The sequence below is a fragment of the Melospiza melodia genome, chromosome 5, assembly GCF_035770615.1.
Source record: "Melospiza melodia melodia isolate bMelMel2 chromosome 5, bMelMel2.pri, whole genome shotgun sequence".
NCBI classification, from domain to species: domain Eukaryota; kingdom Metazoa; phylum Chordata; class Aves; order Passeriformes; family Passerellidae; genus Melospiza; species Melospiza melodia.
The window spans coordinates 91,037,191-91,051,215 of NC_086198.1; the positions used below are offsets into that span (position 1 = coordinate 91,037,191).

At 50.0% G+C, this 14,025-nt stretch overlaps 1 protein-coding gene across 1 annotated transcript in view; it reads left to right on the forward strand.

Annotated features, from left to right (window-relative positions):
• ZNF638 (zinc finger protein 638) overlaps positions 1-14,025 on the forward strand; it is a 37,962-nt gene that overhangs the window by 9,990 nt on the left and 13,947 nt on the right. The window contains exons 3-8 of the mRNA XM_063158110.1: positions 1,496-1,557; positions 4,015-4,053; positions 5,598-5,926; positions 8,847-8,892; positions 10,185-10,482; positions 13,501-13,647. Coding sequence (XP_063014180.1) covers positions 1,496-1,557; positions 4,015-4,053; positions 5,598-5,926; positions 8,847-8,892; positions 10,185-10,482; positions 13,501-13,647 — 921 coding nt within the window. The remainder of the gene's footprint in view (positions 1-1,495; positions 1,558-4,014; positions 4,054-5,597; positions 5,927-8,846; positions 8,893-10,184; positions 10,483-13,500; positions 13,648-14,025) is intronic.

Here is a 14,025-nt window from a genome sequence, read left to right on the forward strand (position 1 = left end):
TTGGATTCTGTGGACAGTGGAATATTCCCAAAGAGTGGGAAGAGTTAGGAATGAGGCCAAAAGGAGGAAAATCCATAAATCCAGATGGGTTTGGATTCTGTGGACAGTGGAATATTCCCAAAGAGTGGGAAGAGTTAGAAATGAGGCCAAAAGGAGGAAAATCCATAAATCCAGAGAGTTTTGAATTCTATGAACAGTGGAATATTCCCAAAGAGTGGGAAGAGTTAGAAATGAGGCAGAAAGGAGGAAAATCCATAAATCCAGGTTTTGGGTTCTGTGGACACTAGAATATTCCCAAAGAATGGGAAGAGTTAGAAATGAGGCCAAAAGGAGGAAAATCCATAAATCCAGAGGGCTTTGGCTGGTGAGGACCTGGCAAGGAGAAGAAGATTCCCAAAAGTCTTGGATCAGCAGCTGGAGGGATTTGGGAGCCAAAACTCCTCCTTGGAACCATGGAATTGGAATCCTGGGAGTCAAATTCCTTTCTCATTCCCACCAAGTTTTCCTTGAGGAGCAGAATTTTTTTTTTTTTTTATCCTGGTTAAATTCAAGCCCGGAAAAATCCGGATCCTTGGGAATGGGATTGCTTAGGGATGGTCTGGAATTAGGGAAAACCAGCTTGGAATGCTGAAAATGCTGCTTTATCCTCATAGGAATTATTCCGTCATCCCGACTCTTCAGATCCATTATTTTATATTAATTATTCCATATTTGATTTGAATTTATACTGTAAGAGCCACTGGAAGTTGATTTTTTTTCCCAAGAATATTTAATAATTATCATTGGTGATGTTCCACCTTGAAGAATCCCAGAGTTTTCCAAGGAATATTCCTTTCTCCATAGAAAACTGCCTCCTTTTTTTTTATTCCCAGCTCCCTGTCAATATTCCCAGTTAAACCAGACTTGAGGCATTTTTACATGGAATTAAATCCTATTTTTATCTGATATTTTAATGATAAACGAGCGTTGAAAACATCCCGAGGCTCTGCAATGACCTTTGAGCCGTGACATGATGGGAACTGAACATTTCCAGAATCCCAGGCGCAGAAATTCCAGGCTGGGAATGAAGTTGGATGTGGAGATGCCACGTTTGGAGGGAGCTGGAATTGCTCACGGATGTGACAGCAAATCACGGATTCATTCCCTTTAATTCTGATTTATTTTGGAGCAGCCTCTGGTGATCCATGTGCTGCTGCCATCCCGCTCGTTAACTGATGAATTAATTGATTTAATGAACTGATTTAATCAATTAATGTAATAGTTTCGTTTAATTAATTGATTGAGTTAATCAATTTAATTGAGGCTCTTGTGCTTGGAGCAGTGATAATCAGCTTTTAACCCCTTACTGAATTCCACGGGAATTTGACTTTTCATGGGAATTTGGCTTTTCCGAGGTAAAGATGGGCTGGAGAGTGCAAACCCAGCCGCGAGGGATCGGGGCAATCCCGGGGTTTCCACCCTGATCCCACTTTTCCCAATGTTCTCTTTCCCCCAGGATTGGATCCTGCACCAGAACAACCCCGAGCACCTCGAGAGCTGCCGCAGGCTGCGCCAACAGTAAGGGATCCACTGGGGATCCGATGGGGATCTGATGGGGATCCACTGGGAATCAATTGGGGAACTGCCAGGGATCCACTGGGGATCTGGTGGGGATCTGATAAGGAATCAATTGGGGATATGATGGGGATCTGCCAGGGATCCACTGGGGATCCGATGGGGATCTGCTAAGGAATCAGTTGGGAATCTGCCAGGGATCCACTGGGGATCTGGTGGGGATCTGCTAAGGATCCACTGGGTCTCAATTGGGGATCTGCCAGGGATCCACTGGGGATCTGGTGGGGATCTGCTAAGGATCCACTGGAACTCAATTGGGGATCTTCCAGGGATCCGCTGGTAATCAATTGCGGATCTGCCAAGGATCCACTGGAAATTAATTGGGGATCTGCCAGAGATCCGCTGGGAATCAATTGGGGATCTGCCAGGGATCCGGTGGGAATCAATGGGGGATCTGCTAATGATCCACTGGGAATCAATTGGGGATCTGCCAGGGATCCGCTGGGGATCAATTGGGGATCCATTGGGAATTTGGAAACCCAGTGGGAATCAATTGGAGATCCACTCGGGAATCAAGTGGGAAGCAGTTGGGGATCCGCCAGGGATCCATTGGGAATGCACTGTTGAACCCATGTCAATCAATTTGGAATTTGCTTTGGGATCCACTGGCGATCCTTTTGAGATCCGCTGGGAATTCGTTGGGAGTCCACGGTGGGATCCATTGGGAATCTGCTGTGGGATCCATCTGGGACACACTGGGGATCCACTGGGAATCAATTGGGAATCAGTTGGAGATCCACTGGGATGTCACTGGGGGACCCATTTGGGATCCACTGGGGATCTCCCAGGAATCTTGGGAGTCCATTGGGACTCCACTGGGAATTCACTCGGGATCCACTGGGGATTTGCAGGGAACCCACTGGGCATCCATTGGGAATGCACTGCTGAATCCATTTGGGTTCCATTGGGAATCTGCTTTGGGATCAACTGGGAATCAATTTGGAACCGACTGTGGAATCAATTTGGGATCCATTTGGAATCCACTGAGGATCCATCGGGAATGCACTGGGAATCAGTTGGGGATTTGCTAGGGATCCATTGGGAATCCATGGGGGAATCCATTGGGGATCCATTAGGAATCCACTGAGGAACCAGTGGGAATCAGCTGGGAATCAGTTGGAGATCCACTGGGATTGCACTGGGGGATCCATTTGGAATCCATTGGGGATCTGCCAGGAGTCTGTTGGTAGTTCATTTGGAATTCACTTGGGATCCATTTGGAATGCACTGTTGAATCCATGTGGAATCCATTTGGGATCAATTTGGAGTTCACTGTGGGATCCATTTGGGATCCATTGGGAGTGTGTTGGGAATCACTGTGGAATCCATTTGGGATCCACTGGGGGAATCAATTTGTGATCCATTGGGATTCCACTGGGGATCTGTTAGGGATATTTTTGAGATCCACTGGGGAATCCATTTGGGATCCTTTGGGAATGCACTGTGGGATCCATTTGGGATCAGCTGGGAATTCACTGGGAATCCATTGGGAACCCACTCTGAAATCCATTGGAAATCCACTGTGGGATACATTAGGAATCCAGCATTCCATGATTCCCAATGTGTCCCAAATGGATCCACTGTGGGATCCATTGGGAATCCACTGGGGATATTTTGGGGATCCACTGAGAATTCCCTGAGAATCCATTGTGAATGCACTGTGAATCACCTGGGGACCCACTGGGGACCTTTTTGAGATCCACTGGGAATCAGCTGGGTGTTCTCTAGGAACCCATTGTGGAATCCATTTGGGATCCATTGGGAATCCACTCTGGAACCCATTGGACATCCACTGGGCAATCAGTTGGGAGTTCACTGGGAATCTGTTTGGGATCCACTGGGGATCCATTGAGGATCATGGAATGCTGGAGAGGGACCTTAAATCCCAATAATTCCACCCCATCCATGGGCAGGGACAGCTCCCACCATCCCAGATGGATCCAAGCCCCAATGTCCAGCCTGGCCTCGGGCACTGCCAGGGATCCAGGGCTTGGGAATTCCTGGAAATTCCCTGGGAATTCCAGCCCAGCCAGCAGTTCCTTGCCAAGATCCCAGCCCAATCTGCCCTTTCCCAGTGGGAGCCATTCCCTGGCTCCTGTCCCTGCAGGCCTTGTCCCCAGTCCCTCTCCAGCTCTCCTGGAGCCCCTGCAGGGACTCTGAGCATTCCCTGGAATTTTCCCTTCTCCAGGAGAACATTCCCAGCTCTCCCAGAGCCAAGGGGCTCCACAATCCTAGAATGGTTTGATTTGAGGTTCCTCCCACCCCATCCAGGGATATTCCCAGCAGAAATCAACATTTGGTGCTTTTGGGGTCCCAAATAGGAATATTTATCTGGAAAAATCCCCTTTTTTTGGGAATTTTGGCTTTTCCATTGACATTTTTTCCCTTTGTCATTGACAGATATCCCGAGTGGAATCCTGAGGCTCACTCCTCCAGCAGGTACCTTGTGCTTTCCATCCCTTCCCCTAATTACTCATTAATTAATTAATTAATTTTAACAATTTCTTTTCCCTGGTTTGCGCTTTCCAACCCCTCTCCACGAGGTCACATTTTTATTATAAAATTTTATAAAAAACAAATCTAATTTCCCCCTTTTCCCAAATCCCACTTTTTCCCAAATCCCACTTTTCCCCAAATCCTCCTTTTCCAAAATCCCCCCTTTCCCCAAATCTCTTTGGGGAGTTTTTCCCCAGTTTTTAATCAGTTTTTTCCCAGTTTCTAATCAGTTTTTTTCCAGTTTTTCTGTTTTTTCTAGATTAGTTCAGTGTTTTCCCGTTTTGTTTCTCACTTCCCCCATTTCCCCAAATCTCCATTTCCCCAATCCCCATATTCCCATTCCCCCTTTCCCCAAATCTCATTTCCCAAATCCCCCTTTTCACCAATCCCCATTTCCCCAAATCCCCCTTTCCCCAAATCCCCCTTTCCCCAATCCCCATTTCCCCAAATCCCCCTTTTCCCATATTCAGTTTAATCAGTTTTTCCCCAGTTTTTCTAGTTCAGTCCAGATTTGTCCTGCATTTCCCATTTTGTTTCTCATTTTCCCAATCCCCCCCTTCCCCCAATCCCCATTTCCCCAATCCCATTTCCCCAATCCCATTTCCCCAATCCCCCTTTCCCCAAATCCCCATTTCCCCAATCCCATTTCCCCAAATCCCCCTTTCCCCAAATCCCCATTTCCCCAATCCCATTTCCCCAAATCCCCCTTTCCCCAAATCCCCCATTTCCCAATCCCATTTCCCCAATCCCCATTTCCCCAATCCCATTTCCCCAGTCCCCATTTCCCCAATCCCATTTCCCCAATCCCATTTCCCCAAATCCCCATTTCCCCAATCCCATTTCCCCAAATCCCCATTTCCCAAATCCCCCTTTTCCCATATTCAGTTTCATCAGTTTTTCCCCAGTTTTTCTAGTTCAGGCCAGATCTGTCCAGCGTTTTCCCATTTTGTTTCTCATTTCCCCTTTCTCCAAATCCCCATTTCCCCAATCCCCATTTCCACAAATCTCATTTCCTCAATCCCCCATTTCCCCCATCCTGTTTCCCTTATCCCCATCCCCATCCCTTTCCTCACAATCCCTCACCCCCATCTCTCCAATCCCGTATCCCCAATCCCATTTCCCATTTCCCCAATCCCATTTCCCCAACCCCATTTTCCCCATCCCGTTTCCCCAATCCCATTTCCCCAGCCCCATTTTCCCCATCCCGTTTCCCTTATCCCCATCCCCACCCTTTCCTCACAGTCCCTCACCATCTCTCCAATCCCATATCCCCAATCCCAATCTCCCATTTCCCCAATCCCCATTTTCCCCATCCCATTTCCCCAATCCCATTTCCCCAATCCCATTTCCCCATCCCGTTTCCCTCATCCCCATCCCCACCCTTTCCTCACAGTCCCTCACCGCCATCTCTCCGATCCCGTATCCCCAGCCCCATCGCCCTTTCCCCGCTCTCACCCCGGTCTCTCTCTGTCTCTGTCCCGCCGCAGGCATGGCGCCGAGCGCAAGGAGAACCGCACCCCGCGCCGCCGCTCGCTGTCCCCGCCCAGCCCGTCCCGCCGCCGCTCCCGCCCGCCGCCGCCGCCGCTCCCGCCCGGCTCCTCCTCGCGCCGCCGCCGCTCCCGCTCGCGCAGCCCCGGGAGGCTCCGGCGGCCGCGCTCGCGCAGCCCCGGCGGGCGGCACCTCCCGCGGCCCCGCTCCCGCTCCCGGTCCCGCTCCCGCCCGCGCAGCCTGGCCAGGGGCAGCCCCCGGCCCCACCGGAGCCGCTCCGACAGCGCAGAGCGACCCCGCGGCAGCCGGCCCAGCCGCTCCTCCGAAGGTCTGTGCACACCGGGGGCACACACACCGGGCACACACCGGGCACACACACAGAGCGGGCACACACACCGGGCACACACACACAGCAGGCACACACACAGCACACACCGGGGGAGGATAGGGATTAACAGGGTTCAGAGCGTGCCCGCAGCCGGCCCAGCCGCTCCTCGGAAGGTCTGTGCACACACCGGGGGCACACACAGAGCGGGCACACACACCGGGCACACACACAGAGCGGGCACACACACCGGGCACACACACAGAGCGGGCACACACACCGGGCACACACACACAGCAGGCACACACACAGCACACACCGGGGGAGGATAGGGATTAACGGGGTTCAGAGCGTGCCCGCAGCCGGCCCAGCCGCTCCTCTGAAGGTCTGCACACACCGGGCACACACTGGGCACACACTGGGCACACACACACTGGGCGCACACACCGGGCACACACCGGGGCAGGGTGGGCATTAACGGGGTTCAGGGCGTGCCCACAGCTGGCCCAGCCGCTCCTCTGAAGGTCTCTGCACACACTGGGCACACACACAGCACACACACACACAGAGCACAGAGCACACACACCGGGGAGGGCGGGATTCCCAAAGTTTATCCTCCTCCCACAAAGGGAATTTTGGGAATTCTGTGGGATTCATGATGTTTTTGTATAATCCCAAAGGGAATTTTGCGAATGCCCAATGGGAATTTTGGGATTCACAATGGTTTTTTACCCCTAATTGGAATTTTGGGATTGCTCAGTGGGATTCCCAGATTTTCACCCCTAATTGGAATTTTGGGTTTGCTCAATGGGATTCCCAGTGGGAATTTTGGGATTGCTCAATGGGATTCCCAAATTTTCACCCCTAATTGGAATTTTGGGATTGCTCAATGGGATTCCCAAATTTTCACCCCTAATTGGAATTTTGGGATTGCTCAGTGGGATTCCCGATGGGAATTTTGGGATTGCTCAGTGGAATTCCCAAATTTTCACCCCTAATTGGAATTTTGGGATTGCTCAGTGGGATTCCCGATGGGAATTTTGGGATTGCTCAGTGGAATTCCCAAATTTTCACCCCTAATTGGAATTTTGGGATTGCTCAATGGGATTCCCGATGGGAATTTTGGGATTGCTCAGTGGAATTCCCAAATTTTCACCCCTAATTGGAATTTTGGGATTGCTCATTGGGATTCCCAGATTTTCACCCCTAATTGGAATTTTGGGATTGCTCAGTGGGATTCCTGATGGGAATTTTGGGAATGCTCAATGGGATTCCCAAATTTTCACCCCTAATTGGAATTTTGGGATTGCTCAATGGGATTCCCAGTGGGAATTTTGGGATTGCTCAGTGGAATTCCCAAATTTTCACCCCTAATTGGAATTTTGGGTTTGCTCAATGGGATTCCCAGTGGGAATTTTGGGATTGCTCAATGGGATTCCCAAATTTTCACCCCTAATTGGAATTTTGGGATTGCTCAATGGGATTCCCGATGGGAATTTTGGGAATTCTGTGGGATTCATGATGTTTTTGTATAACCCCAAAGGGAATTTTGGGATTCCCAGGATTTTTTTAGGGATAAATTCCAAACCTTGGGAATGCTCCAGCCAATAACCGACCTGTGGGTTCTCCGCAGCCTCGCAGCAGCCGGGCATTAATTAAGGACTAATTAAGGACTAATTAAGGACTAATTAAAGCAGCCCCAGCAGCGCAGGAAGGCAGAGTTAGAGGAAGGCTCCGAGCTTGTAAGTACTGCGGGCTCAGACAGGAGCAGGAAATTCCCAAAGAATTCCCAGGAAAATCCCAAAAAATTCCCAAAGAATTAAAAAAAAATCCCAAAAAATTCCCCCAAAATTCCCATTTTATTCTCAAAATTCCCATTTAAAAATCTCCAAAAGATCCCATTTTTTCCTAAAAAATTCCCCAAAATTCCATTTTTTTCCCAAAATTCCCATTAAAAATCCCCCAGAACTTCTCATGTTTTCCCCCAAAAATCCCCCAATTTTTCACTTTTTTTCCCCAAAATTCCCCAAAAGAATCCCACCAAAATTCCCAAAAACTTCCCCCAAAGAAGTCCCATTTTTTCCCCAAAAATGCCCCAAAATCCTCTTTTTTTCCCCAAAAAAATCCCCTTTTTTTCTGCAAATTCCCAAAAAGTCCCCCCCAAAATTCCCACATTTTTCAAAAAAATCCCCCAAAACCTTCCCGTTGTTTCTCCAAAATTCCCAAATTTCCCAAAATTCCCTAAATCATGCCCCCAAAAATTGCCATTTTTTCCCCAAATAATTCCCATTTTGTCCCCAAAATCCCCAAGAATCCCCCAAAATTCCCATTTTTTACCCCCAAAAAATCCAATTTTTTTCCCAAAATTCCCAAAAAAATCCCCAAAAATCCCCTTTTTTCCCCAAAAAACCCATTTTTCCAAAAAGACACCCAGTTTTTTCCCAAAATTCGCTGAAATATCCCCCCAAAAATTCCCATTTTTTGTCCAAAACCCCCATTTTTTCCCTCCAAAATTCCTAAAAAATCCCCTAATATTCCCATTTTTTCCAAAAAGAATTCCCATTTTTTCCCGAAATTCCCTAAAACATCCCCCCAAAATTCCCTTTTTTCCCTCAAAAAATGTGCATTTTTTTCCCAAAATTCCCGATTTTTTCCCCAAAAAATCCCCCAAATTCCCGATTTTTTCCCCAAAATTCCCTTTTTTTCCCAAAGAAATCCCCAAAATTCCCAATTTTTTCCCCAAAAATCCCTGAAAAAGCCCCTAAAAAATTCTCATTTTTTCTCAAAAAATCCTCATTTTTTCCCAGAAAAATCCCCAAAATTCCCGATTTTTTCCCCAAAATTCCCTTTTCCCCCAAAACAATCCCCAAAATCCCATTTTTTTCCTCAAAAAACCCATTTTTTTTTCCCGTTTCCCCCACAGCCCGCCGGGCGGCGCTGGAGGCCGTGATGCGCACGCTGGGCCCGGGGTTCAGGCCACCTCAAAAATCCCTTTTTTTCCCCAAAAAATCTCCCAAAATTCCCATTTTTCCTCAAAAAATCCTCAAAATTCCCGGTTTTTTCCCCCAAAATTCCCTTTTTTTCCCAAAAAAATCTCCAAAATCCTATTTTTTTCCCCAAAAAACCCATTTTTTCCCGTTTCCCCCACAGCCCGCCGGGCGGCGCTGGAGGCCGTGATGCGCACGCTGGGCCCGGGCTTCCTGGCCGAGTTCCAGAGGCACAAATCCCTGCAGGATTCCCTGGGCTCCGGGAAAGCCCTGGGGGTTCCCCGCAAACCCTCCCGGGCCACCCCAAAATTCCCTTTTTTTCCCAAAAAAACCCCCAAAATCCCATTTTTTTCCCCAAAAAACCCATTTTTTTTCCCCGTTTCCCTCACAGCCCGCCGGGCGGCGCTGGAGGCCGTGATGCGCACGCTGGGCCCGGGGTTCAGGCCGCCCAAAAAATCCCTTTTTTTCCCCAAAATTCCATGGAAAAGCCCCTAAAAAATTCTCATTTTTTCCCCAAAATCTCCCAAAATTCCCGATTTTTTCCCCAAAAATCCCCCAAAATTCCCATTTTTCCCCCAGAAAATCCCCAAAATCCCTTTTTTTTTCCTCAAAAAACCCATTTTTTTTTCCCGTTTCCCCCACAGCCCGCCGGGCGGCGCTGGAGGCCATGATGCGCACGCTGGGCCCGGGGTTCAGGCCACCCCAAAATCCCTTTTTTCCCCCAAAATTCCCTGAAAAAGCCCCTAAAAAATTCTCATTTTTTCCCCAAAAATCTCCCAAAATTCCCTTTTTTTCCCAAAAAAACCCCCAAAATCCCATTTTTTTCCCCAAAAAACCCATTTTTTTTCCCCGTTTCCCTCACAGCCCGCCGGGCGGCGCTGGAGGCCGTGATGCGCACGCTGGGCCCGGGGTTCAGGCCACCCCAAAATTCCCTTTTCTTCCCCAAAATTCCTTGAAAAAGCCCCTAAAAAATTCTCATTTTTTCCTAAAAAATCCCCAAAATTCCCGATTTTTTCCCCAAAAATCCCCCAAAATTCCCATTTTTCCCCCAAAACAATCCCCAAAATCCCATTTTTTTCCTCAAAAAACCCATTTTTTTTTCCCGTTTCCCTCACAGCCCGCCGGGCGGCGCTGGAGGCCGTGATGCGCACGCTGGGCCCCGGCTTCAGGCCACTCCAAAATTCCCTTTTTTTCCCCAAAATTCCCTGAAAAAGCCCCTAAAAATTTCTCATTTTTCCCCAAAAATCCCCAAAATCCCATTTTTTTCCCGTTTCCCCCACAGCCCGCCGGGCGGCGCTGGAGGCCGTGATGCGCACACTGGGCCCGGGCTTCCTGGCCGAGTTCCAGAGGCACAAATCCCTGCAGGATTCCCTGGGCTCCGGGAAAGCCCTGGGGGTTCCCCGCAAACCCTCCCGGGGCACCCCAAAAACGCCCCGCAAGGAGGGCGGGGCCGGGCCCAGCGGCGCCCCCGAAGCCACCGGGGGGACCCCCAAAAAGGACCGGGAGCAGCAGCAGCAGGAGGAGGAGGAGGAGGAGGAAGAGGAGGCGGGGAAGAGTCAGCCCTACAACAGGGTGGGTGGGTGAGGGAGTGATGGGGTTTGTGAGGGGGTTTGGGAATTCCTGAGGTTTGTGGGAATTCCTGGGGTTTGTGGGATTTCTGCGGTTTGGGGGTTATTTGAGAATTCCTGGAGTTTGGGGCATTGCTGGAGTTTGGGGGTGTTTGGGAATTCCTGGGGTATTTGGGAAATCCTGAGTTTTGGAGGGGTTTGGGGAATTCCTGGGGTTTGGGGCAGTTCCTGGGGTTTGAGGGTTTGGGCGATTCTTGGGGTTTGGGAATTTCTGAAGTTTGGGGGGGGTTGGTGCATTGCTGGGGTTTGGGGGTATTTGGGAATTCCTGGGGTATTTGGGAATTCCTGAGGTTTGGGGAGGTTTGGGGAATTTCTGGGATTTGGGAGATTCCTGGATTTGGAGGGTTTGGGGCAGTTCCTGGGGTTTGGGGGTTTGGGCAGTTCTTGGGTATTTGGGAATTCCTGGGGTTTGGGGCATTGCTGGGGTTTGGGGGTATTTGGGAATTCCTGGGATTTGGGAGATTTCTGGGCTTTGGGGGTTTTGGGGCATTCCTGGGGTTTCGGGGGTATTTGAGAATTTGTGGGGTTTGATGGACCTGGGGGAATTCCTGAGGTTTGGAGCAATTTCTGGGATTTGGGAGATTTCTGGGCTTTGGAGGGTTTGGGGCTTTTGGGGTTTTCCTGGGGTTTGTGGGATTTCTGGGGTTTGGGGGGATATTTGGGAATTTCTGGGGTTTGGGGGGGTTGGCGCATTGCTGGGGTTTGGGGGTGTTTGGGAATTCCTGGGGTATTTGGGAATTCCTGAGGTTTGGTGGGTTTGGAGCAATTCCTGGGCTTTGGGGCAGTTCCTGGGGTTTGAGGGTTTGGGCGATTCTTGGCGTTTGGGAATTCCTGGGGTTTGGGGGTTATTTGAGAATTCCTGGGGTTTGGGGCAGTTCCTGGGGTTTGGGGGTTTTGGGGATTTCCTGGTGTTTGTGGGATTTCTGGGGTTGGGGGGATATTTGGGAATTTCTGGAGTTTGGGGGGTTTGGGGCATTCCTGTGGTTGTGTGCTTTTTGGGAATTTATGGGATTTGGTGGGTTTGGGAGATTTCCTGGGGTTTGGGAGAAATTCTGGGGTTTGAGGGTTTTTGAGGCAATTCCAGAGATTTGGGAGGAATTCCTGGGGTTTGCTGGCTTTGTGGGATTTCTGGGCTTTGGGAATTTGGAGCAATTTCTGGGATTTGAGGCAATTGATGGGATCTGGGGGATTTCTGGGATTTGGGGCAGCTCCTGGAGTTATGGCAATTCCTGGGGTTTGATGGTTTTGTTTTTTTTTTTTTTGAATTTGTGGGGTTTAGGGAATATTTGGGAATTCCTGGGATTTGGGGTGTTTTGGGGAATTTGTGGGATTTGGGGCAATTCCTGGGGTTTGGAACTTTGGAGTGATTTCTGGGGTTTGGGGGGTGTTTGGGGCATTCCTGGAGTTTGGGAATTCCTGGGGTTTGGGGGATTGTTGGGAATTCTCTGGGTGTTCTGTGGGATTGTTGGGAATGTTCTGGGTGTTCTGTGGGATTGTTGGGAATGCTCTGGGTGTTCCATGGGATCGTTGGGATGGTTGGGAATGTTCTGGGTGTTCCGTGGGATTGTTGGGAATGCTCTGGGTGTTCTATGGGATGGTTGGGAATTCTCTGGGTGTTCCATGGGATGGTTGGGAATTCTCTGGGTGTTCCATGGGGATTGTTGGGATTGTTGGGAATGCTCTGGGTGTTCCATGGGATCGTTGGGATTGTTGGGAATGTTCTGGGTGTTCCGTGGGATTGTTGGGATTGTTGGGAATGTTCTGGGTGTTCCATGGGATGGTTGGGATTGTTGGGAATGCTCTGGGTGTTCCATGGGGATTGTTGGGATTGTTGGGAATGCTGTGGCTGTTCCATGGGATTGTTGGGAATGCTGTGGGTGTTCCATGGGATTGTTGGGAATGCTCTGGGTGTTCCATGGGATTGTTGGGAATGCTCTGGGTGTTCTGTGGGATTTTTGGGATGGTTGGGAATGCTCTGGGTGTTCTGTGGGATGGTTGGGAATGTTCTGGGTGTTCCATGGGATTGTTGGGAATGCTCTGGGTGTTCCATGGGATGGTTGGGATTGTTGGGAATGCTGTGGGTGTTCTGTGGGATTGTTGGGAATGCTGTGGGTGTTCCATGGGGATGGTTGGGAATTCTCTGGGTGTTCCATGGGATTGTTGGGATTGTTGGGAATGCTGTGGGTGTTCCATGGGATTTTTGGGATGGTTGGGAATTCTCTGGGTGTTCCATGGGGATGGTTGGGAATGCTCTGGGTGTTCCATGGGATGGTTGGGAATGCTCTGGGTGTTCTGTGGGATTGTTGGGAATGCTCTGGGTGTTCCATGGGATTGGGGATGGTTGGGAATGCTCTGGGTGTTCCGTGGGATTTTTGGGATGGTTGGGAATGCTGTGGGTGCTGTTCCATGGGATTGTTGGGAATGCTGTGGGTGTTCCATGGGATTTTTGGGACGGTTGGGAATGCTGTGGGTGCTGTTCCATGGGATTTTTGGGATGGTTGGGAATGCTGTGGGTGTTCCATGGGATTTTTGGGAAAGCTCTGGGTGTTCCATGGGATTTTTGGGACGGTTGGGAATGCTGTGGGTGTTCCATGGGTTTTTTTGGGATGGTTGGGAATGCTGTGGGTGTTCCATGGGTTTTTTTGGGAATGCTGTGGGTGCTGTTCCATGGGATTGTTGGGATGGTTGGGAATTCTCTGGGTGCTCCATGGGATTGTTGGGATGGTTGGGAATTCTCTGGGTGCTCCATGGGATTGTTGGGACGGTTGGGAATGCTGTGGGTGCTGTTCCCTGGGATTGTTGGGACGGTTGGGCATTCTCTGGGTGCTGTTCCATGGGATTGTTGGGACGGTTGGGCATTCTCTGGCTGTTCCATGGGATTGTTGGGACGGTTGGGCAGTCTCTGGGTGTTCCATGGGATTGTTGGGACGGTTGGGCAGTCTCTGGTGCCGTTGTGCTGCAGCTGCTGCGGGAGGAGCTGCTGAGCTGCGGCACGGTGCTGCAGATCTCGGAGCTGCCGGATTCGGGATTTTCCGACCAGGACATCAAGCGGTTGGTGCAGCCCTTCGGGAAGGTCAGCGACCTCATCGTGCTGCGCTCCCGCAACGAGGTCAGCCCCACACACGGCACTGGCAGCTGGGCTGGCAACTGGGGCCAGAATTCCCAAAATTCCCTGTCTGGGATGGGCTGGGCTGGGCCTGGGGAGGTCAGGGCTGTTCCCTCTCAGAGTTCTGGGGTTTCATTGATGGGGGATTTTTTTCCTTCCCTTTTCCCCCTTCCCATCCCCTTTTTTCTCTCTTTTCCCTTCATCTTTTCTCCATTCTTCCCTCTTTTTCCCCCCCTTTCCCCCCTTTATTTTCCTTCCTTCCTTCCCTTCTTTTCCTTTTCTTTTCCCTTTCCCTTTCCCCTTTCCTCCCTTCTTTTAATCTCCTTTTTGCTTTTCCCTTTCCCTTTTCCTCTGTAATCCCCTTCCCTTCCCTTCCCTTCA